This window comes from Mastomys coucha, unplaced genomic scaffold (assembly GCF_008632895.1).
Source record: "Mastomys coucha isolate ucsf_1 unplaced genomic scaffold, UCSF_Mcou_1 pScaffold3, whole genome shotgun sequence".
In the NCBI taxonomy this organism is placed as follows: Eukaryota; Metazoa; Chordata; class Mammalia; order Rodentia; family Muridae; genus Mastomys; species Mastomys coucha.
Genome location: NW_022196909.1, coordinates 9,404,966 through 9,430,360, shown reverse-complemented (window position 1 = coordinate 9,430,360; position 25,395 = coordinate 9,404,966). Strand labels below are relative to the sequence as shown.

The 25,395-nt window shown below is 42.7% G+C and overlaps 1 protein-coding gene across 3 annotated transcripts in view; it reads right to left on the bottom strand.

Annotated features, from left to right (window-relative positions):
* Pdss2 (decaprenyl diphosphate synthase subunit 2) overlaps window positions 1-24,539 on the bottom strand; it is a 233,881-nt gene extending 209,342 nt beyond the window's left edge. For 2 of the 3 annotated variants that reach the window (XM_031348483.1, XM_031348484.1), the window contains exon 1: window positions 23,960-24,529. In XM_031348483.1, coding sequence (XP_031204343.1) covers window positions 23,960-24,258 — 299 coding nt within the window. In that variant the 5' untranslated portion in view covers window positions 24,259-24,529. Of the gene's footprint in view, window positions 1-23,959 lie in introns of all 3 variants that reach the window. The other variant, XM_031348481.1, reaches the window with a different exon arrangement.
* Between the last annotated feature and the right edge of the window lie 856 nt (window positions 24,540-25,395).

Genomic DNA, 25,395 nt, shown 5'->3' with positions numbered 1-25,395 from the left:
TCAGATAAATTGAAATCATGTAACTTTTCTCATCATAATGCAATAAAAGTTAAAAAAAAAAAAGAAAGTGATTTCTAATTGAATGGTAGACAAAGTGATGAATCAGAGCACAACTTGACAGAATGGGATCTGCCCAACTCTCAGGAAAGAGGAAAGGGAACTTACTTGGAAACCAGTGTTGAGAGAGAGGGGGCTGTTTTATTGGGACAGATGTACAGAGACAAGTTGCAGAAAGAGAACAAGTTAGACACATGTGAAGCCAGAACAAACCAGAGAATGAGAAGGAGCCAGAAGATTAGAACAGATTGCCACAGTTAGTATAAGGCCAAGCAGAGCAATCCACCCAAAGCTGAGAGAAGCCAGACTGAGTGAGTCGCCTTGGAGAGAAGTCTGAGCCAGAACAGCGAAGTTGAATCAACCAGCCAGGTAGAAAGGGTGAGCTTACCAGCAGGACTCAAGGCTGAAAACACTCTATGTATAAACTAGATTGTACAGAGGCTAGAAGCTTCCCGGACTAGGCTAGGTCAGCAGATGGAGGCAGCAGCCTCTGAGGCGGCAATTACACCAGGTGAATAAAAGTTACTTTGACAATCTCTTACATGTTGATCTGTAATCCATTTCAATTTGATTGCTTTGTATTGGATGAGATGGGGTCTGGTCTCACTTTCTGGGCTTACAGATCCAGTTTTCCAAGGTACCACTTACTTATGAACAAGCTAATCCTTCCTCCAGCGTGTGTGCTTTCTACTTCTGTTGGTAATAAACTGGAGAAGAGTCCTGGTTCACGCTCAGATGCTCCACACCACTCCACTGGTCTGTATATCTGTCCATTTTTATGTAATTACCATGTTATTTTAATTACTGTAGCTCTGCATGGATAAATTAATGGTTAATCTGTTAATAACATACTAGTGAACTATTGAAATGTTGAACAGAAAAAAACAGTCAAAAGAAAACAACTTTTTAAGAAAGCCAGGAATGAAGGTTTTGATCCCAGCACTCAAGAAGCAGAGACAGGTGGAACTCTGTGAGTTCAAGGCCAGCCTGGCCTACAAAGAAAGTTCCAGGACAGGCAGGGCTACACAGAGAAATCCTGTCTTAAACAAGCAAACAAACAAAAGATAAGACTTGTGATAGATCTTCCTTCATGTAATCTTGAGATGAAGAATCATGTCACTTCTGAGGATGAGAAAGAATTAAAGTGCATGAGGAATCTTTCCCTTTGTAGACTTGTAACATTATCAAGATCAGAATCCTCAAAAGCTTATTTGATCATATGTAGTTACCAAGGCTTGTTCAGTTCAAAGTTCAAGTTCCTCCAGTAAAGACACACGGTCTCTTCAAATGTATTTCTTCCTCAGGGAGACTGCTTGGAGTGTCTGTTTAATAATAAAGTGTTGCTGCTTTCACAGTGAGTGCTTGAAGCTGGACCACTTACCCTATGTTGTTCTTCTCTAGTCCTGAATGAAGATAATTTACAACATGCTGAAATCATCACAAGGTTTCTGGGGCTCTCTAACTTTGACTCAGAGTTAGTATACTACTAACTCAGCTCTTCATCACTTCCATCCTTGGCCTCATAGCTAGGTGGAAGATGGAGGCCACTGCTCCCTGTGGTCCACCTGTCTAAGCCCTACCAGTCTAGGCAACATAAGATGCTTTTCTTCCTGAAGCCATTGGTTTAGCTAGCCCAGTGTGGTTTATCCTGAAACTCATGCTTGAGCTCCTTTAGCAGTGACTACGTTATGACTCTTTGTAATCCAGTATCAATCTGATTCATTCTAATCCAGTTATCGAGTGTCCTCAGGAATATGCTAGGCTGTCATAGAGAAACTCTTTCTACCCCCAACATTCCCTGGTTAGATTTAAATAACAACAGATGGCACTAAACTTTTGCTGACTTCTTATGAAGTAAGTATATGGCTTAGTTTCATTCCTTGATAGCAACATTGTTTCCAACACTTAGTTAGCTATTATCTTTCTATTTATCCTGTCTTACAAAAAGAAAACTACAAAAGAAAGACAATAAGGATAGGAGCTTTGAAGGGCATGCTTCCCAACTGTGTGGAGAGAATTAAATGAATCTATACCTTTCCCACATGCCTTTGAAAATAAAACCAGAGTATGGCTAGAAAAGCCAAGGGACACTTGGGGGCTAGCGTGTTGTGTCGCTCGATCTCGAGGCACATCAACAACCCTACTAGCCTTGGTTCCCAGTAGTCCCCACCTGTGTGTGCATGATGAGAGAGCTTATATGAATACAGACATTTTTAAAAATCAATTCTACAAAACCTAACTATCCAAAAACTTTTTTTCAGTGCCAGAAAGAGGTTTCTGGTTAAGGATCTGGTCTTTTAAAAATAGTGTCAAAGTAACCCCAGATGTTGTATCTATAGAGTTTTAGTTAAGATGTAGGAGTAGGAGGGCAAAACCCCCAAGAACCCTCACTATTAGAAATGTTTGTGTTCTGCCCCAAATGGCTATCCTTGTAGTAGTATTGGGAGATTCCTGAACAAAAACTTCTGACAACTTATGTAAGATGCTAAAATGTAAAGATTTCCAATAGCACTGCTACTTTAAAATATGATTTGTGGTTAGCATATATCTCCCAATCACATGAAACAGTTCTGATGAGCTGACCAACAGTATGAAGCGGTATAATAAAAGAATACATTTTGTAGCAATCCATTGTTTACGTATTCTCTGGAGACTGTACACCTGTCGATCAGAACTTGTGCTCTAATTATAACTAAATCTCCAATATCCTTAAACATTTACATTCATGCTATACATTGAATATAATCATATTTTTTGAAACATACAGCGTGTTCACTGGTACACTGTTCAGACTCATACAGAATTTTATGTTTGCCCTTGCTTCTATCTTCAAGGTACGTGCCAACTGCCTGGAAGATTTCAAAACCAAAGGATGCAACTACACCTTGTAGCAATCTATTCTTGACAAGTATTGCAGCCAGGAAAAGTTTCCCCACCTAATTTTAATTAACCCTGGTAGATTTTAATTGCATTTTCTCTTGGTTTGTTTCCAGGAAGTGTTGATCCCTATCTTTAATCCATGAAGTGTATGTAATATGGAACACCACAATCTAATTAAAGTAATGACTAAGGCGAAGGTCAGAGAAAGGGTATGAACTTCTGGTTAGGAAGTTTTATTCCACCCACTTAAATTGGTGTGCGCTTACTGAAGGCCTTCTGCACTGATTATAGGCGAGGCGATGAGAATGCAAAGAGGAAGTCACCTATTTTGAGCTCATAGTCTTGAAAATACTTATTCTCGATACTGTTTATGTGTATGTGTGCATGCCTGAGTGTATTGTGTGCACCACGCACAGCTGGAACTGAAGTTACAGATGGTTGTGAGATGCCACGTGAGTGCTAGGACATGAACTCTGGACCTCTACAAAAGCAGTAAGTGTTCTTAAGCACAGAACCATCTCTGTAGCCCAGGAAACATTTTTTCTTTCCTTTCCTTCTTGAGCAACAGGTATTATATTTTACAACTACACTGCAGAATCAGCCGCACTCCTGGGCCACACACCATCCACACAACCATTTGCACTCGGCCTTTGGTGGCAGAACCTTTCACCTCCCCATTATTGTTTGCTGTGACCTCTGTATTAACTCAAAATAAAGACACATCCATCTTTTCTTCCATATGACCTTCTTTGTTGAATTACCACTGCTGGGTGGACCTTTCTTCTTAACTATGGCCATCACCAAGTCACTCACACCAGCAGCGGGAAGTCTATCCAGCCATCCCTTGGTTCCCTTGACAGAAATGATATACAAAATTGTGCTCCTATGTTGTCAGCGCAGTTGGTCATACCTTCTAGCAGAAGACGCAGAGAAATGCAGAATTTTACTATGGAGGTCCTATCACATCCTAGCTTCAACACCTTGAACTCTCAGAAAGACAAACTCTTGAACTCATCATCCAAACCATGGGACCAAGTTAACCAGTTTAATCTGTGGTCAGATGTGAAGCAGCAGCTCAAAGGCTTGGGCACAGTGGCATAGCCCTTCAGTCCTGTCACTCGGGTGACAGAGGCGGGTGGAGCTCTTTGAGTTTCAGGCCACCTTGGTCTACATTGTGAGTTCTAGGCCAGCTAGGACTATATAGAGACACTATCTCAACAAAACAAAACAAAACTGAAAAGCAGCAGCTCAAGTGGTCGGTCACCTGGAGGACATTTCCTAGACTAGTGGGAACAGCCGCCTCTTGAGACGACAGATGGAGGCCACAAAGGAGTGCAAGCCAGTGAAGTCATTGCTTCTAATTTTTGAGAGGACAGAAGGGATAAGCAGTTTGACCTGGAACAATCAGAAACTGCTTGAGGAAAGTGGTAACATTTGCCGTCAACCCTGTGGCAAGGCAGAGCTTCCTCAATGTGAATGTAGGTTTATTTCCTGTGACCCCAAGCTTAACGAAGAAAGTCAGGAGAGACAGAAACAGCTAGACAGGAAGAGAGCTCTGCAAAAGCCTACCTGCATCCTCCAGAACATGGGGTGCGCCTGAAGCCTTAGTGGAGCTCCATGCACAGAAGAAAAGGCCATCTGTCTCCAGGAAGCTTCGCTAAAGTGACATTCCTCTAAGATTCCGACTACAAATACCCCTTCCCCTAAGTCCCGAGATAGCTAAGTGCCCACGTGGTTCCAGCAGCAGTGGTGGCTCCCTGGCAAACGGCAGCTGAAGACAGACCTTTCCGATTCTGAAAGAGCCACCATGAGATGCATTCCTGTATGGCAGAGCCTTACTCATGACTAACCAACCTAGAATTCTCAAAGCCTAGTGAGTATTATGCTTACGGCGCTGGGCCTTTTAACACTTACACTTATAGTAGCTAATTATACCCACATTTAGAACTCACTTCTTTAAATTAAACCATTTCAACTAAAAAAGTTCTAATTGCAAACCACATTCTAGCCGGCATCCCTACTCTCTTCAGCTTCCTGATTTGTTAGTAAATTCCATTCAATTCTAAGTGTACTGATGGAATATTACATTGTTTCAGAAAGGATGGCTATTTTGTCAAGTCTCTTAGGAATGAGAAAAAGGAAATATGCAGGGCCTATTGCCTACGCCTTTCATCCAATGAGCCCTACAAGGTAAGTTTCAGTAGTCCTCAATGTAGGAAACACTAGCCCATCTTTGCTGAGAAAGCTGTAGCTCTGAGAGGCTAGCTTGTCTAAAGAGGAAGCAGGCAACCTATGTACATCTGAAGCTTCCCAAACCCGAAGTCAGATGTGCTGCTTCCCAAACTCTATTCTTTCCAGCACACCTCGGCACTTTCTCCGCCACCATTTCTGGTACTTACTGTCAGGGTCTCATCTCCACCTCGTACTTGTACAGTACAGCACACCTTCCAGAAAATTTTAATCTATGCTATTTCTTTGGGACCTTAACTATCCTTCAAGGGAACGTGTTGGCGGGTGTTGACTAGCCTGAGACCACAAAGAAATTATGAGACACAAATAATAGCTAATAATGGCAGCTGTATTTGTTGAATACATAAAGCCAAGCTTTTATAATTATGTTATAATGTGATCCTCATTACAATCCTGTGAGGCCAGAATAAATATCATCCCTTCTACAAGTGAGGAAACAGGCCCAAAGAATTCTGGAGATTATACAACTAGGAAATGTCAGTTTAAGGATTGGTAGGTGCACAGGGCCACGATCTTATCCATAACATTATACAGACCTGCCCCCCTAAAGTACAGGGCCCTTTTAGATAGTATACATTTGCCATAATTAAGTTAAACTTAAATTACTTAGAATTTCAGGTATAAATTAAAATTAGTCTGCATTCCCAACTCAGTGCTACACAAACAGAGCAGAAGCATCAGACAGGTGGTAAGATAACATCTACCAGGAATTCACGGGTCATAGGCACAGATGGCCAGAAACAGAATTTGGAGGGAAATTAAACAAACCACCAAGGTCCTAGGCTATCCTCTTTGGGACAAAGATATTACTCAACACATTAACCATTTAAAGATTCTGTTATTCTAAGAAACACAAGTAAGTATATAGAAAGGTTCATCCAATGAACGAGTAAAGTCATGAAAAATGAAAAACTCCATCCCCAGTTCCCCCTAGGCTGATTGAGGAATACTGTACGAATCTGTAACATAAGATTAAAATGTTAGGACTAGTGCTGCCAATGTTTATATACTCGCTTTGGACTCATGAAATCATGTCATGAATAGTCTGTTGTCATCCCTTTAAAAGAGTGTGAGAAAACAACTTAGAAGAACACATAAAATGCTTTTAATAAAAGTTTATATAAACCATAAAATTTGTTCTGGGAAACTGAGCAGTATTCCTTTTGAACATACAACAGTATACAGCAGCCCAGGCTAAGGGTGGCTGGAGCTGTATGCTCCTTCAGGGCGTCTTTGAGGAACTGTATGCTCCTTCAGGGCGTCTTTGAGGAGCTGTATGCTCCTTCAGGGCGTCTTTGAGGAACTGTATGCTCCTTCAGGGTGTCTTTGAGGAACTGTATGCTCCTTCAGGGCGTCTTTGAGGAGCTGTAATATCCTTCAGGGTGTCTTTGAGGAGCTGTATGCTCCTTCAGGGCGTCTTTGAGGAGCTGTATGCTCCTTCAGGGTGTCTTTGAGGCGCTGTATGCTCCTTCAGGGCGTCTTTGAGGAACTGTATGCTCCTTCAGGGTGTCTTTGAGGAACTGTATGCTCCTTCAGGGCGTCTTTGAGGAGCTGTATGCTCCTTCAGGGCGTCTTTGAGGAGCTGTATGCTCCTTCAGGGCGTCTTTGAGGAGCTGTAATATCTTTCAGGGCGTCTTTGAGGAGCTGTATGCTCCTTCAGGGTGTCTTTGAGGAGCTGTATGCTCCTTCAGGGTGTCTTTGAGGCACTGTATGCTCCTTCAGGGCGTCTTTGAGGAACTGTATGCTCCTTCAGGGTGTCTTTGAGGAGCTGTATGCTCCTTCAGGGCGTCTTTGAGGAGCTGTATGCTCCTTCAGGGCGTCTTTGAGGAGCTGTATGCTCCTTCAGGGTGTCTTTGAGGAGCTGTAATATCCTTCAGAGTGTCTTTGAGGAACTGTATGCTCCTTCAGGGTGTCTTTGAGGAGCTGTATGCTCCTTCAGAGTGTCTTTGAGGAGCTGTATGCTCCTTCAGGGCGTCTTTGAGGAGCTGTATGCTCCTTCAGGGTGTCTTTGAGGAGCTGTATGCTCCTTCAGGGCGTCTTTGAGGCGCTAATACCACATCAAAAGATGTCAAAGTCAAATGAAGAGGTGGGAGTCTGTCCACTCAGCAGCCACTTCAGCAGACAGACCAGCAACCTCTGCAGAAGGACCTAAACTGTCACTGTTGCAAAGAAGCGATGACCATGACATGGGGTAGTGCAGTGCACTGTTTCCCAGCAGTGTCCTTCCAGTTCATCTTAGAGGAGCTCTCATTAGGACACGGGGGTCCATCCTGTAGGGGCTCCTTCAAACTCAGAAGGAAACAGGTCAATAAGCGTTCCATACACTGCTGAAACTGATTCACTAGACCTCCCTCCTCCAAGCATATGTAAGTAGTAAGGGCACTCTCCGACCAGCCTAGAAAGAACACTCTCCAACTGTTGAGCTGCCTTTGGGCTGTACAGAGCTACATGTGTTTAGCATTTGTAAGCCATCATCCATGTTGTGTTGGGCTTTGGTGATGTAGCTGTCTATGAGTCAGGTCTACTCCTATGAGTAACCCCTCACCCATGCTCGCCGTCAATAACCCCAGTAAACTCACTGGTTCACTAACTGGGCTTTGGCAGTATCCTCACTTTGGTTTGTCATCAGTTCCTGCTCTGGCATAAGTAGATTTTGGTTCACATCTCCCCAAAAATACTGCCATACTACTGGGTAATAGATCCAGGTGCATTTCCAGTTTCAAACTGGGACACTGTCCTCTCCTCTGTCCTCCGGTAGTGATGGGGAACCTAGGCACCCAGCAGTCCTTATCGTGACATCTTGAATCATGACTTAACTAATAATGGGAAGGGAGCCTACAGACAGATGAGGAGAGAAAAGAATGAAAGATCGCCTGAAGTTAGAAAAGTCAACAATGATCCAAAGTGGTACTATGGTGGACTGAATATGCTTGGCCCAGGGAGTGGCACTATTAGGAGGTGTGGCCTTGGAGAGAGTGTGTCACTGTGGGGGTGGGCTTTAAGACCCTCCTGGCTGTCTGAGGATGCTCAGTCTGCTCCTGGCTTCCTTTGGATGTAGAAATCTCAGCTCCTCTAGCACCCTGCCTGCCTGGACACTGCCATGCTCCTGCTTTGATGAGAATAGACTGAGAACCTCTAAGTCTGTAAGCCAGCCCCAATTAAATGTTTGCCTTTGTAATAGTTGCTTTGGTTATGGTGTCTCTTTACAACAAATGCAAACCTCAAGATAGGCACTTTCATTCCAAGAATAAATTTAACTTGGTAATCTTTAACAATCTGACAAAAAACATGTCGCAAATCCATTGATATTATAAACACTGTCAAGACTATGTTCATAAAAATTATCGATGTTTGGCAAATTCAAACCATTAGAGTATAACATAACATTCATTAGCTCTATCTCTCCACTTACAATGTTGGAAATAAAACCAATTCATTTTGCTTTAAAAAAACAAAAACAAAAACTTTGAACCCAATGAAATAACATTCCAAGGAGAATCTGGAAGAATAGTAATTTTTAAAGCTGTTTTTTAATTATTTGTTAAAATGAAGTTTCAGTACACAAAAACAGAAAAAGAAGTAGAAAGTCTGTAAAACAAAACAAAACAAAATATAAAACCAAAAACTGGTGAGGCACAGGAGGAGCAAACCTAGCCACACAGCGGGAAGAACAGTTTGACTTCTAGACCCTGCAGTAAGTGTGCAGCCTCTGGGTTAACACACAGAACCCATTTTGAAACCTCTCTGAGTTATTTTTAGAAGAACATTATTTGAACTCTTTGAACCATAAGCACATACTATGGCATATGCATGTCCACGCATATACATAATAAATGGGTGAATATGATCAAGATACACTGTATACATGTATGAAATTGTCAAAGAATAAACAAAAATGTCCTTTGAACAACACTGGCAGTGCAGGTCCACCAGTTGGACTGGAAAGGGATATATAAATGAGGCAGGACACAGAGGGCCATGCTGAGTCAGTCCCTCTCACGGGAGTCATCCTGAGATCCTACAGTCATCCCACTTCTCAGATAGCCCGATATACCATCAAAATCCCTACAGTGGCTCTCTAGGTCAGGGGAAGGGGAGGAGTATTGCATCAAGATACACAAAATAGACGCTGATCAAGCTGTCTTCGCTGACTATCACTGTATTCTTCTATAGAAGTTTGTCAAGAAGGCAAACTGTTAAAAGAAAAGGCACTGACAGGTTCTGGGTGGAGCACCCTGGCTATGTACATTTCCCCTTCCTTCACTTTGTTACTGGACAATTTTCTAAATGTTTTGATATAAAATGATGCTCATACACCCATGTAAAACCCTCAATAAACAACAGTCTAACCTCTAAGGTTTTGTAAAAGCCAACAGCCATTTCAGCAAGCAGATGAAGTAATAACTCTTCCCTTTTGAGAAACAGCTCTTGGCTTGCTGCTGGGCTCCAGTGAGCACTGACTAGAACATTAGGTGACCATCCAGTCAAGCTGCTCATCATTAGTTATTATTGGATGCATTGAATTGGAAATCCTAGCAGGCCCAAATGGATTCTCCAGGCACGGCTGAGCTGTAAATCAGACTGCTGGCAAAATCCCTGCGTGTCCTGCTCTAGCCGTCTCGCCCCCCTGTTCCGACAGCTCCGAGTGCCCTGTGAGCACGAGCTTTGAAGGAATCAAATGACCCTGGTTACAGAAGACCCAAGCACTGTATCAGAATTAACAGCAGTGCGTGCAGAGGCATCCTGAGAATCGGGGGACAGAACATATCTTCTCTATGGAGTTGTGCATACCATGTTCATCGTGTTTATTAAGCAGTCTGAGGTCAGGGTTTACATGACAATTCTGAGCATGTCTAATAGACTGGCTGAATGATCACAACTGAGATGGGACATGTCTGGACAGTCAGTGACAAGGTGGCTTTCAGAAGGGTAATTTGGGTGAATCTGTGGAATGGGACAGTGCCTGAAAATATCTGCGTTCCATGTAATCATAAAACTAGCTCACTGCAAGAGACAAAATGGCTCAATGTGGCCATTCTGACAGGGTTGGAAGGCTAACTTGGTGGCATCACTGCTAAGGATCCTCAAAATGTGAAGTCCTCCAGATGAGACATTTACTCAAAAAGGGTCAACTCTGGTGATTCCTCCCAACAGAGAAGTTAGCAAACTGTCAAACTCCTTACAAGAGGCATTTACTCTGTTTATATGTGACTTCTGTGTTTCACTGATACTAATACAATGACCTGTAAACTTACTTATGTGTCCACATAAGACACAACTCAATGGTGCCCCAGATGAATGAGACCATGATTAGCTGGTAATCATGGACTTCGGTGTTCTTAAACATGCATTCTCTCTGTCTTCCAGAAGCAACTGGCTTCCATCATGGTAAAACAGCCTACAAGCACATGGGCTGGGCTCCCACGGGGACCACCCTGTTGGAAAACTTGGTTAATTTTAGGGCAGGCCATATATGATTAAACCTTTCACGATGAGGCTAAGAATCAGCCCCCCAAACGAAAACTCCCAGCTAGCCAAGGCCATGGCTATTTGCAGCTATAACCCAAGATCCTCACTTGCTGCATACTTAGCTACGACCCAGCATTACTGTTTGTAACTTAAAATTCAAACTACCAGTACAAGCAGTAAGAAGTTTTTTTTTCTTTTTCATGTAAAAGCAGGCTGAAGAGAGGTTAGCAGCACTATGTGGAGATGGCACAGATGCTTCCTGCAATCCACTTACAAGATGCTGCACTCAAAACTGACTTCCAGTCGCCCAGCTATCTCAGCAGCATCACAGCAGCAGGATGACAGAAGACGCGGGGGGAGTTGGAGAGGGCCCCCAACTCCTTTTGAGTATTTCTACAATTTTTCTTTATTCTTTTATTTATTTTTATTTTACTAAAAGTTAATGGCAAGGCCACTCCTGGTGACAAAGAAGGTCAAGAACACCAGTCCCTGGGCTGGGAGGCACTGGTGCCCAGAGTTACATGCTGGTGGGAGGACAAAGGGGAAGCTGAAAAGGCAGGCACCCGCCACTGCTTTTGTGTCAAGCATTGCCTCATGGGAATGCTTTGCCCTGCTCTGTCCTCTGTCTAGATGGGCACAACGGTAGTTGGTCAAGCTACGGTTTCACCCAGTCTAAACAACATGTAAGGCAAGGGAGGAGAAATATAATCAGAAGATGAGCTAGCACTCAGCGGCTGTAAGCCTGATGGTAAGCTACCTCCTGAGAGGTGGCATGGAGGACTAACTACATCAGCTTAGGTGGGCACCTTTACAATTATCTGCACAATAAAAAAGTGGGCCACAGTAAATTCAGGCAAGGGGCATGCTACCTTTTCTCTTGCAATGTTTCATTTCCCCTACTCTATGAAGTATATCTCTTTATGTATATACCTATATATCTATTTATCACCCAACTAACCAAGGGGTGGCCAAGACTTATGCAGGGCTCATCTTGGTACACACTGCTGGCATGCAAGGGAACTCATCTGGATTAAGTCTATGATGAAAGAAACACCAGACTGCCTCCCATCGGACTCCAAAGCTAGAGGATTCATCCAAAGATTAAATCCAGCCAGAGTCAAAGCTTGACACAGCGTAGTCCAGCAGAGACTGTATTACCACTGCCTGACTTCCCTGCCACATCTCCATCTCTGGGAGAGGCTCTCAGGCCTGATGGGCTCCTCCTTGCTCATGTAATCCCAAATCAGTTTCACTGCTTGTAAACTATGCTGACAGAATTCTATACACTATCCTCGAGGGACCAGAAACCCTGTGGCTTTCAATCTTACCTGGGCTCAGTACTTCCAACTCCAGCTCTGCCCACCTTCCTTAGCAGTGCACGGTCCACTTCTAGCTGCGTTTTGGACATCTCTTCATGCCTCAAGCCCTTGACTAACTATACAGCCTTCTTTCTCCAAACATCCCCACTGCTGCCTCAAGATCCAGGTGCTCAGCTTCCTTCAGACTGGTTCTCTACAGCCCACTTCACAAAGTACTCGGAACCCATTCTGCCCTCTTACTTCACAGCTGCTGCCTACATTCATAGCGCACCCCCATCCTTAAGTCCCCAACAGCATCTCAGTGTCAATGCTCAGGAGTAACTGTGACTTCTCAATTCCATGCCCCTAGACCCAGAACCACTCTTCTTTTTTAAATTAACAATCTTTGTTTGTTTGTTTATTCGTTTTCAAGACAGGGTTTCTCTGTGTAGCCCTGGCTGTCCTGGAACTCACTCTGTAGACCAGGCTGGCCTTGAACTCAGAAATCCGCCTGCCTCTGCCTCCCAAGTGCTGGGATTAAAGGCGTGCACCACACTGCCTGGAAAAAACTCATTTAATTTTTAAACATGGTAATCATAACAAACATGTAGCATCACATTGCACTAATAGCTTTATATGTCACATTAATATCTGGCCCCAACTTTTTCTTTATCTCTTAAATCAACTTTATTTGGTGTGCAGATGCTTCATCAAAAGTAGCCAAGAACTAGAGACAGTCTCGACCTTCATAGATAGCATGCAGGTAAACAAACTGCTTTATATCAGTCTCGACCTTCATAGATGGCATGCAGGGAAACAAACTGCTTTATATCTGCAGTGCACAATCTGTCCTGTATGGTTTCCTGTCAATCTGCGAAGTACCTCAGTGAGGTACTTCACATTCCTGCAGCAAGCCTGTGGAGCATTTTTTTGATTAATAATTGTGTTGAAGAGCCCAGGCCACTGTGGACAGTGTTAGACCCGGGCAGGTAGTCCTAAATCATATAAGCAAGCAAGCTGAGCCAGGTGTGGTGACACACACCTTTCAGGCAGATTTCTATGATTTCAAAACTGGCCACACAGTGATGCCTTATCTCTAAAAAGTTAAAGAAGAAACACATAAGCGAGCAATTTGGCTGAGCAAGCTGTAGGAGCAAGCCAGTGAGAAGCACTCTTCATGACTTCTGATTTAGGTCCTGCCTTAAATTCCTGCCTTGACTTCCCTTCATGATAGACTGTAACCTGTACGATGACATTCTCCCTTTCCTCCCCACGTTGCTTTGGTTAGGGTGTTTATCATAGCAATAGAATCTCTGAGAGATACTACAAACAAGAGTCTTTAGCAATAAAAAGTGAAATAGAGTGTTGCAGGATATTTGATCATACTATGAACGCCAAGATTGTCTTGTTTACTGGAAAAACCCATTTCTAGTTGTGCTATGGCTTGGCTCTAGTATATACCTTTAATCCAAGAGCTTTCTGTTTATTTAAAACAGGATTAAATAAAGTCAACCATAGGTGAAGAGGTGGAGCAAGCAACTGTTAACAGGGAGTGAACATAGGAAAAAAAAAACAGAGTAAGAAGAAAGCAGAAGGTTGGATAGAGACACACAGGAAGTAGAAGAGAGGGGTTTTCAAAACATCGTGGAGACAGAGTGCTCCCTTTGGGGACCATCAGCTGAGGAGGAAGGTCAGCTGGGTGCTTTCTCTGCCTCTTTGAGGTAGCAGGCTTTTCAGCATCTGACTCCTGGGTCTTTATTGGTAAAATCTGACATTTGAGTTTGCATTAAAAAACAATACAGCTGCTGTCTATGCTCTGCCTAGTTTCTGGTTAGTGGCAGTAGAGGAGCAAGTCTGCCATCACTTTCTCCATCATCGCCGCAGCACACTCTGGCCTCTTCTGTTCATCCCATCCCATGTTCACCCTGTCCCACTGCCAGGCAGTTCTGTGTCTCTATTATCCTGCTCCAGCCGTTTCCTTCTCATCCAACACAGGTCAACCTAGAGGCCACTTTACCTTTAGAAACCTTCTATGTCCCCAGAAAGGCATTGTCTTTCTCCTGGTTTATATGTCCAGCATGCTGGGTCACACCTGCTACTTTTCTCTCCAGGCCCTTTGAAGCTGGGCTTATGTTCTTGCTAGAACAGATTTCTCACAGTAATGACAAAGGCTACCGTTTGGAGATCTGTGTGTGATCTATAGTAACTCTTCAACCTCATAAAACACTGACTTACCCCTAATGGAAGAGAATGCATGGTCTCTTCTAAGCAATCAATGCCCCCTAAGAGAAGAGACTAAAGCCATACTTTATCTCCTATAATTGACTACTAATGAATCCCACCTATCTGAATCTAAATTAGAGAGCATTTGGAGGCAAAGGCAAAGCCACTTACGTACCCCTCATCCTAATTTACAGAGGAGGGGGCTAGAGCACGGGGAGCAGAAGCAGGCTGCCTAAGACCACAGTGGTCTGTAAGAGCAGAACGTGAAGCCAGTGTAAGTCGAGCGCCTGCTCACTGCACTGTCTCTCATGAATCCCTGGATGCCACAACTGCGCCTTATTCATGACTTGCACCCCATGCCCAGAATACCTCAAATATTTGTGGAATGAATTAAAATTTATAATTTTCTCCTAGTCACCCAAGAAAAAGTTCTTTGTAAGAAATACAGGTTTTTAGTCAGTAATTACAGAACTGAAACTAGAGACGGCCTTTCATAAACATGAACGACTAAAATTAAATTTCTAATAACAAATTGTAAGAACTCTAATGAATTCCACCATATTAAAAACAAACAAACAAAAAAAAACCTAACAGTTTCTCTAGATAGCCAAATAACTAGAGTGGAACGCATGGTCTCTTCTAAGCAATCAATGCCCCCTAAGAGAAGAGGCTAAAGCCATACTTTATCTCCTATAATTGACTACTAATGAATCCCACCTATCGGAATCTAAATTAGAGAGCATTTGGAGGCAAAAGCAAAGCCACGAAGTATTTAAACAAATTTTAATCCTAAAAATAAATGTTTAATCATAAAAGCCCAATCTGTCCAGAAAAATGAAGGAAAATAGGGCCACACCACTCAAAGAAGTCAGCTGCACTGACACTTTGAACAGTTCCCCAGCGAGAGGCATGTGTGCCAGCTTTAGATGACCGAGTGACGTTCGGAGGACCTCAGAAGCATTCAATGTCTAGTCTCTGTCTAGAGCAGACAGTTGCTCTAGTTTGATGTTCTTTTACTGATAAAGACCATGACCAGAACAACTTAGGAATAATCAGGTTATTTCCTTTTATACTTGCAGGTTAACGGCTAAGGGAAGGTGAAGCAGGAACTGAAGCACAGACCATGGAGGAATGCTACTTACTGGCTTGCTTACAGGCTGGTTCTCTTCTAGCTAGCTTGCTTGCTTTTCTTCTTGTTTGTTTATTTTTTGAGTCAGAGTCTCACTATGTAGACCAGGATGGCTTTGACTCTCAGAGATCTGCCTACCTCCGCCTCCTGAGGGCAGGGATTAAAGACATACCAGGAGCTGCTAACCTCTTTATACAGCCCAGGTCATGTGCCTGGATGGGGCTCAGTTGTCCAGTATGCTGGACCCTCCCACATGAATCATCAATCAGTGCATGACCACAGGCCAATCTGATCAAAGCAATTCTTCAATTGAGGTTCCCTCTGTCCCAGGGACTCCATCTTGTGCCAACTTGACGATAAAACTAACTAGTGCAATAGTATACTAAGTATACTTAAAAAGCTAAAAATACTTAAATATGAATGATTGACAAAGAAATATAAATGAATAAAATATGTATTATGCACAAGTGGGTACTGGATTGAATTAGACAGGTAGCAATAAAAGCACAGGGCACAGCTGTGCTGGCAGGAAGACAGAGACCAACTCTCTGTGACAACACTAATTTCTCCCACACTAACAATTCACCTGGGCATTCCCACAGACCACTGTCCAGCTTGAACAGGTCCACAGGCCCTCATCCAAAGCCCCTGCTCTTACCGCTGTAAATAGACACCATGACCAAGACAATTCTTATAAAAGAAAACATTTCGTTGGGGGCTTGCTACAGTTTCAGAGGTTTAGTCTACTTTCACCATTGTGGAGAGCATGCCACTACTCATGACACTGGAGCAGAAGCTTAGAGCTACATCCTGACCTGCAGGGAGAGAGGGAGAGAGACAGAGACAGAGAGACAGAAACACTGGGCCTGGCATGGGCTTTGAAACCTCCAAGCCCACTTCCCGTGATACAAGGCTGCACCTACTCCAACAAGGCCACACCTCCTACTCCTTCTAATCCTTATCAAATGTGCTACTCCCTCATGACTAAGTATTCAAACATCTGAGCCTATGGGGGCTATTTTTATTCAAACCACCACACCCCTGAAACAAGTATCTTTCAGAATATAACACTTTTCTGATTTTAGAAAACTGCTTTTAACTCTACATTCAGGCAAGAACTAAACTGATCCTGTATTGAAACACTAATATTTTTGCAACTGAGTGAATATTCACATTCACAGGGATGAATAAAAGCTGAAAAGTCTCACATCCATTAAGATGAAGTTATGAGTCTGAAAATACATGATTTTCTGAGCTTTTAAGAGTTTTAAATTGGGGGCTGGAGAGATGGCTCAGTGGGTAAGAGCACTGACTGCTCTTCTAAAGGTCTTGAGTTCAAATCCCAGCAACCACATGGTGGCTCACAACCACCCGTAATGAGATCTGACACCTTCTTCTGATAAGTCTGAAGACAGCTACAGTGAATTACACCGGGGCGAGCGGGCCGGATCGAGCGGGGTGGCAGAGGTCCTGAGTTCAATTCCCAGCAGCCACATACATGATGGCTCACGGCCATCTATACAGCTACAGTGTATGCATACACATATAATAAATAAAATAAATCTTTTAAAAAAAAAGAATTTTAAATTGTGGAGAAAGAACCATATTTTCATTGCATCATTATATTCAATTTTTTTTCACTGAGAAGGGTTTTTTTTAAAAGCCAAATCCAGGCCCAGCAGTACTTTCCAGATAGTCTAGAACTGGCCATGCCATTGGAGATCCCTTGAGAACCCCCTTACTTCACTGATGAAATGAGCTACCTGGCATAACAGACAGTGTGCTTTCAGAACTGAAGTTAGAGACACAGTCGGTCCCCTTCCAGGCCTTTTCCTCCCCGCCCCCCTCCTCGTGCTTTCCCCCCCAATCTTCTCTTGTCCCCACTATGCCTTGACTTGAAGTGATGTATTACTGTAGAAATTTTTAATCCCAATCAGGGTTTCTATCCCGCTTTTGACCATTTAGTTCCAGGATAAAAGACACACACAACCTTCATATTTACAATAAGCCTTAGTCAGCACTAGAGCTGGGCAGAATCTACATTCTATGCTATTAAAATCTATTTCCTATTGATAACCCTGACTTATTACTTACTATGTTCCATCTGGGCTGCTCTTAACTACAATTGGCCAGCCCTCAGGGCCATGTTTTCTTGACTCCTATCCCATGGAGACTTTCTCATCCTCCTCACCTTCTTGTCTCCCTCGTGTTTTTTCCCCCAGCCCCAGCCCAGAAACCCTAAAACCTGCCTATGTCTCCTCTGCCTAGCTATTTATTGACTGTCAGCATTTTTATTCACCAATCAGAAATAATTTGAGGGCAAGGTCACATAGATCTCTTGTGTCTACATGCAGACTCTCTTGATCTCTGGGACAACCAGGTCTTGGGGGCCTGCACTTCGCATTACAAAGCACTGCAAAAGGCCAAACCTCAACGATTCCCCTTTTTAGTCCAATGAAAGACTTCTTTTCTCTCAGATATAAATTGAGTACAATTATAACAATTATGAACATTATAAGGTATAATATACATTTATAACATCCAGTCCATTTTATTTGGTAATTTAGATAAAGTATTTTATCATCTATACTAATTTAATGGGTTTACAATTCTGCACCTCAATTATCTTTGATTTTTACTTTTATTATATCCAAAGCCCAACTTTTTAAAATCTAGAACACCTTCCTTAATGCTAAACAACTTAAGTTTAATTGTGAGACTATAACTATCTAGTCTTCAACACCATCAGAGATTTGAAGAGGAATAAATATTATTTAGGTATGTAGGAAGCATAGGGATGCAGTTTCTAAAAATCATAGAGATGACAGAGAAAGCTTACTGTCTAGACAGTCCCCAATACTCCTTACAACATTGGAGCATCTATCGTCAGCCTTCTGGTCTAGAACATCTGACAGACCCCACGTGAAGCAAGAATTATGAAGAACTAGCTTACCCTCTCTTGGCAATGCTTAGCAGTAAACTATCCTGCATACAGCATTTTGTCTGTAGGTAGTTAGGACATTGCTAGCCTACCACAATTGAAGCAACTCTATACAGAGGTATCTTAATAAATAAAATAATTGTCTTAATTGTTTTAAATTGTTTTAATTATCAAAATGAAGGTAGTTATAAATTCAGTGACTATAAATGTATTACAAATTCTCTTTGAGAGAGGCCAAAGTAGAGCAGATCTAAATAAAAAAGAGGCTGCAAAATTGAATCCATCTATCCTTTGGATTTTATACTTTGGGCGGCTGGACCAAGGACATGGTATTTTGGGAGAGGGACTCTGTATTTGTGTTAACAGGGAGGGAAAAAAAGGCTTTAGACTCCTTTCAAAGTAACAAGGATCAGATTTGATAGAGGAAGACCCCTCAAGATCCTGGCTGCAGTCAGGAAGGAAAAAATCAAGAAGACCAAACAGGACAGGTAACATAATTGCTGATCCCTCTACATGGGCACAAATCTGAAACTGGCTGAGACATAAAAATGTCTCTAGCCAAAACTTCAGCTATATATAGCCAATGAGTCTTGTTGGCAACAGAGTCCTTAAAATTCATCATGCCATCTTTTCACATGGCACGAATGAAGATTTATTACAATTTGGTTATTAACAAACTAACTCATAAAAAAGACAACTGTCTTTCATCTGCTCAAACAAGGAGCAAAAATTCATTCTTAACCGATCTATGCACCTTGCCATTCCATATAAATATATTTATAGAACTAAATATTGGTTGTGAGGTTTATATACCAGAGAATGAAACACCAAGAGGGCAGCCCTGACAAGATTCACCCTCAGGGATACTGAAATGGCTGGCTGTTCTAGCTCCCTGCCTGATCCTGCCTCAACTGAGGCTGTTTCCAGAGACTTGCATCCAGAACGGCTTCAGGAAAGACTGCTAATCCAATGACCTCCGTTCATCCAACCTTTTAGCCTGTTCTAGTTAAGACTTCAGTTAAGTCCTGAACTTTCTCAACACATAAAGACTGGGCAACTAATGATGCCAGCTGGCTTTCTTGTGATTTAACCATTTTTCCAATTTCCTTTTGGGCCCCCAAACAGGAATTTTTTTTTGCCCCAATTCAGCAGGATGCAATTATAAGAAGCCTGTTGTCCTAATCCCTTAGATTGGGGTGGGTGGTTTTTGTTATTTTATAAATTATAGATACGTTGTCATCTTAAGGAATAATTTAGAAATAATTATTATAGTTTTGGACAGGAAGGAAACTAAACAGGGACCTTAGACTCGGGGTTTTTACATCTCCTTTCCCCTTCTCTATCTTTACTTAGTGAAAAAAAAAAGGGGGGGAATATAGTAATATAAGAAATTAGACAAATATGAGTGGATTTTTAAATCTACTCATACAAAAGCACATTATAGCCATAATCTTACTTTGATAGAGATCTTTATGTTTTGATACAGAATTGAGGTTATATTTTCTGACACTGATACAGATTTTTGTATATTGAGACAGGTTTAAGGTTTTCATTGGTATAAATCTTTTTATATTGATACAATTTTTTTTTTCGAGACAGAGTTTCTCTGTATAGCCCTGGCTGTAAATCTAAGATTACTTTTGTTACTGTTAGATAGTATCTTGGTTAGGGTTTTCCTGCTATGAACAGACACTATGACCAAGGCAACTCTTATAAGGACAACATTTAATTGGGGCTGGCTTATAGGTTCAGAGGTTCTGTCCAGGATTTAATCCCATTCCTTTTAATAGGTGCTATTATAAACAGTTTAGGATAATTGGTAATGTAGGTTAACACTCAGTCAATCAAGCTCATGGTCTTGTTAGATACTAGTCTGTATTATCACAGAAATATACATCCTGGGTTAACAGATAGCTGGAAACAGGCAGCATTTGCTTGTTCAGATATGCTATAAACAGATAGTCATCAAAACCTCGGAGATGCACGGAATGGGGCATTTAAAGATGTTTTCTATTAATTTAAGGCTTATTGTAAATAATAAAAGTTATATGTCTTTTATCCAGGAACTAAATGATCAAGGTGGGGCAGAAACCCTGGATTGGGAATGAAAATGTCTACATGTATCTCTAAATTTTCTTACGATATTGAAAGTAATTACAGATGATCCATTGCAAAAATAGGATAGAGTTCTCTGTACCTTGGACCCAGCTTCACTCCATGGTGACAAAATTTTACTTGTAGCATAATTCTAAAATCCTATCCCCAAATCAACCTTATTCTATTTCCAAGTCCAGCAGTTTTTCAATCTCGTATTCAGTTCTCTGCAGCTTTATCGCTTGTCTAGACTCATGGATCGTCAACACAAGGCTCTACACTTCCATCAGCATGGGACAGCTCCTCATAGGTTTTGCTCATCCCAGCTTGCTAGACTGTCACCTAACTGGGAATCACTCATCGGTTCTCCAGCTCTGCCGTCTTTCACATTTTAGAAATGATACAATGGTCTAAATGTTGCTAGTCTTAGTTTGGCTCCTGTTGCTGTGGTAGAATGCTGACCAAGAGCAGCCTACTGAGGAAACGGTTCATCTGGGTTACATGCCCCAGGCATGGTCACACTGAGGAACGCCAAAGCAGGAACCTGTGGGCAGGAGCTTATGCAGAGGCCATGGAAGGCAGCTGCTTCTGGGTTGTTCCCAATGGTTTGCTCAGCCTTCTTCTTTCTTGAGCAGCCAAGAAGCACCTGCCCAGTGCTGACCCACTCTAGTGGGCTGGGCCGTCCCACATCAGTCATTAACCAAGAAAATATGCCACGGTCTTGCCTTCAAGCCAACCTGATAGGGGTTATTTTTCAACTGAGGTTCCCTGTAAAGATATTATATCTGTTTTTCCTTCCCAGTCCTGTTCCTGGAATGACGACTCTGAGACTAAATAGTTATTATTAAATGCATAGGTCATCAGCTTTGGCTCATTCCCTGACTAGTTCTTATTTAACCCACATAAACTCTTCCTCTATGTCTACCACTTGATTCTCCCCTTCAGTCCTGGGCCACTTCTTCCTCCCTGTCACCTCAGTGTCTCTCTGAGTTCATCGATCTGCTGGTTTATGTCTGACTCCTTGGTCCATCTCCCCTCTCATCTCTCTTGGCTCATCTCTCCCATTTCTCCTTGTGTCTTCCTTTTATCTCTTGCTGTTCTCAGAATTCTTTCTTTCTGCCAGTGTCCCATCTCCTATTTCCTGCCTCAGCTCATTAGCCATCAGCTTTTTTATTGACAGGCAGAAATTCTCTCTACAGCTCTCTTTCCAGATTACTTCAGCTTGTGTCAAATTGAACAAAATAAATAAATTAATAATAATAATAAATCACATTGTATAAATGTATGTTATACATAATATAAACACATGAAACTGAGTTCGTAAAAAACTTGTGTTAGTAAGCTGGGTATAGTGGCTTTAATCCCAGCACTCAGAAAGCAAGGCAGGAGAATGGGTCACTGAGAGTTCCAGGCCAGTCAGGGTTACAGTGAGACCCTGTCTTAAAAAGCCTTAGAATGCACACTGACGAAATGCACGGCCTGACCATTTTGAGGTGTCTATAGTTCAGTAGTGCCAGCATGCCTTCTCTTCAGTTTCTATCCTTTTTCTCTGAGTCTGAGTACTAGGGATGTTCGAGTTAATAGAATCACACTGCATGTGTTTTTTAATGACTTGCTCATTTCATTTACCATATATTCTCAGGATTCATCTCTGTTGTAACATGCCAGATTTTTTTTTCAAGTTTGAAAAACATTCCAATGTATGCGTATACCACATTTCATTAGTAGATTTATCCACTGATGAACATATGATCTGTTTCTACCTTCAGCCCATTGTAAACAATACTAGAAACATAAATATATAAATATCTGAGACTGTTTTCAATTCTTTTGGTAATATATTTAGAGGTAGAATGGATGAATCACATGGTAACTCCTAATTTTTGGAAGGATAAAAACTCTTCACCTTGCATAAGCCCTTTGGGATTCATTCAGTTGTACACAGTGATATCCATATTCTTTTTTTTTTTTTTTAAGTCAAATTGCATTTGTATTTGGGAGGGCACGTGCAGGTTTTAAGAGGTGTATACACGTGAGGCAAGAGGTGGAAGTGTCTTCCTTATCTTGCTCCACCTTATATTTTGAGACAAGGTCTCTCACTGAACTCATTAATTACGTAGGCTGGCCAGTCTTTGGGCTCAAAGACACAGCCTATCTCCACACTGCACCCCAACACTTGAGCTACAGAATCCACTTGCATATACTCTTTCCTGGTGCCCAGCTTTTTTGCCAATACTTGGAATCTAAACTCAGGCCCTCAAGCTTGCAATTTAATGACTCTAATGAAACATCTCTTTAGCTCCATCAAATAGAATGTTATAGTCTATGGATGTATCACAGTTTGATCAACCATTGACCAATAAATAACGTTTGGGTTGGTCAGGTTGGGGCTATCTCAAATATCCATGCTGGGTATCATCCTCTTAATTATCAACACATTGCTGTCAGGCCTTTGGCAAATTTACAGCCAACTTTCAACATTATGAACATCCCTGTATAGATTCTGATACAGACAAGGTTGTTTTTTTTTTTATTTAATTTCTTTAGGATAAATGTTTATGAGTATGATGATGAGATGTATAATTTAATCTTATTTAATTGAACCTTATAAGAAATTTCCATTTTCCAGATTAGCCATACCGATTTACATACATGCCAAATCTAGTTTTTCTGTTTCTTCACCAGGATGTCCTACTGTAAATCTGTATTTCATTCCTCATAACTTTGTGACAGATCTCATAATAATGTAAATCTGCATTTCTCCCAGGGCTAATGGTTTTGAACACTCATAGGCCCACCTGCTATCTTTTTGTCCAATTCTTGTTTGCTTTTTCATCTTTGAGTTTGAGAAAGAGTTCCTTGTGTAGCCCTGAATTTGCTGGTTTAGCTGGGCTAAATGTCCAGCAAGCTACAGGGTTCTTCGGTTTCTACATCCTCAGTGCTGGGATTACAAACCTCCAGCCTTTGTACAGGGTTACTGGGGGTCAAAATCAGGTCGTACATAGTACTTGTTTAACAAGTATTTTACTGGCAAAGACATCTCCCCTAATCCTCTTTATACTATTTTTATTCTAAGTAACTTTTGAAGTTACTAGACTTAGTTACCAGTATACTGACTTCAACCTGGATAGTCCAATACCTGGACACTTGTTAAAAGCTGTCTATTCTGTCTGTCTCCCTCGTCTTAATCTTTCTGTAGGTGAACAATTTAACTTGCTCTGTAGACCAGGCTAGCCTCGAACTCAGAGATCGGATTGCTTTTGCCTCCCAAGCTCTGGGATTAAAGGCATGAGCCACCACTGCCTGGCTCTATTCCATTTTTTAAATACCACTTCTTGAATGTAAATAAGTATACATCTCTGATATCTTGACAAGTCATTTAGCGTCCGCATCTCTATAAAAGTTAAGAGGAAACGGAACAACACATTCAAGTTTTTCTTTTAAGAAAACCATTGATCCTGAGCCAAGCAGAAGAAGGTTAAAGGGACACCAAAGAATATCTTAAAAGTTCAAACGAAAGAAAGAATAAAAGAGCTGGCCAGACCCAGAGATACCATGATTGTTCTAACCAGAATAACTAGTGGGTCCGCTGGGTCAGTGGGAGAGGGGGTCGCTCACCTGGCAGTGGTAAGCAGAGGGTGCTGAGTCCCCACCAGCTTCCGCACCTGCATAGCGATGTTGCTGAGCTCGTCGCTCAGCAGGCAGCGGAGACTCATGAAGGATGCGGGGTAGCCCACGATCTTCTCTGCCTCAGACACCACCTGGTTCCAATGGGCTGGAGACCTGGAGGACCGACCACGCCAGGAGCCTGCGGAGGAGATGGTGTCGAGGGATCGGAAGCACCACCACTGGCGATTTGGGGGACCAGAAGCCCCGAGATAACCGGACAAGCGCAACAGCAGCTGCCGGAGGCTCATAGTTTGAGTCTGAGAGGGTCAGGGAACCTGAGAAAAGGGTGTCCCAGAAATGACACGGGAAACAAACAAGGGCTGAGGAGAGAAACTTTCAGAATCTAAAAGGAAACGGCGATTCCAAATCCTCAGAGAAGTGTGGCTTTCTGGAGCCGTAACCAGGCATAAAGTTCGCTGCTTCTGCAGCGCAGACTGGAGCAAACCCAGCTGCTGCTCAGAACTACACTGGACACCTGCGGCAGAAACCACAGCCGGTGCCTACATGGGGGACGCCATATTGGCGGCATGAAATGCGGCCGGCCGTAAAGATAGGGACGGGCTGATGAGTGGCAAAGTGTGCTCTTTACGGCACAGCTGGGACCCCGCCCCCAAGGGGGCGGAGCCTCGACGATGAGCGGAAGGCGAACGATGGCTGCGAGCCTCTGCCCCTGGACGCCAGTGTCCGCCCTTTGGCACCCCTCTAGCCCTGGATGTAGGCGCTCTCGGAGTCTCTGCACCGTTTCCACCGTCCAACGCAGAGTGGAGCTTATGTAAACAAGTATCTGTGTCGTGAGTCCGCAGTGAGATCGTGGGGCCGTGGCGCAGGCTCGTCGGGAAGCCTTTTGCCCCTGTGCGCCTTAGGCCCTCGGTGGGCGCCGCGGACCCCGGAGGGTAGCCCCTCTTGCTGGGCGACGACGTCTCCATTGCAGCCCCCGCAGAGCTGGAACGCAAGTCGATCTGGTGGGGTTGAGTCCTGCTTCCCTCAGCTCCCTGGCTGAAGTGCCAGGATTTCTGTGAAAAGTCCAAGACTAGCTTCTGCATGAGGATGCTGTGAGAATGGAATGAAACGTTACTTGGGTTCCCCCCTTCTCGTTTTCTTGGCTCCGGGATTGAAAATTCACTGGCATGAGTGCACTTCACATATTAACTCACTTAATCTTTTGTTGAATTTTGAAGATAATACTAAATAAAATCTCCCCATCCCACCCCCTCCCCCCCGGATTTTAGGGGGAGAAACTAAATGAAGCACAGCCAAATTGTAAGTTGCTATGGTCACATTAAGCAGAAATGTGAACCCAGAGAATCTGGTATCTTTTTTTTTTCTCCTCTCCTTTGGATACTAGGGATAGAGGCCAGGCCTCATGCGGTAATGCTAGGCTAGTG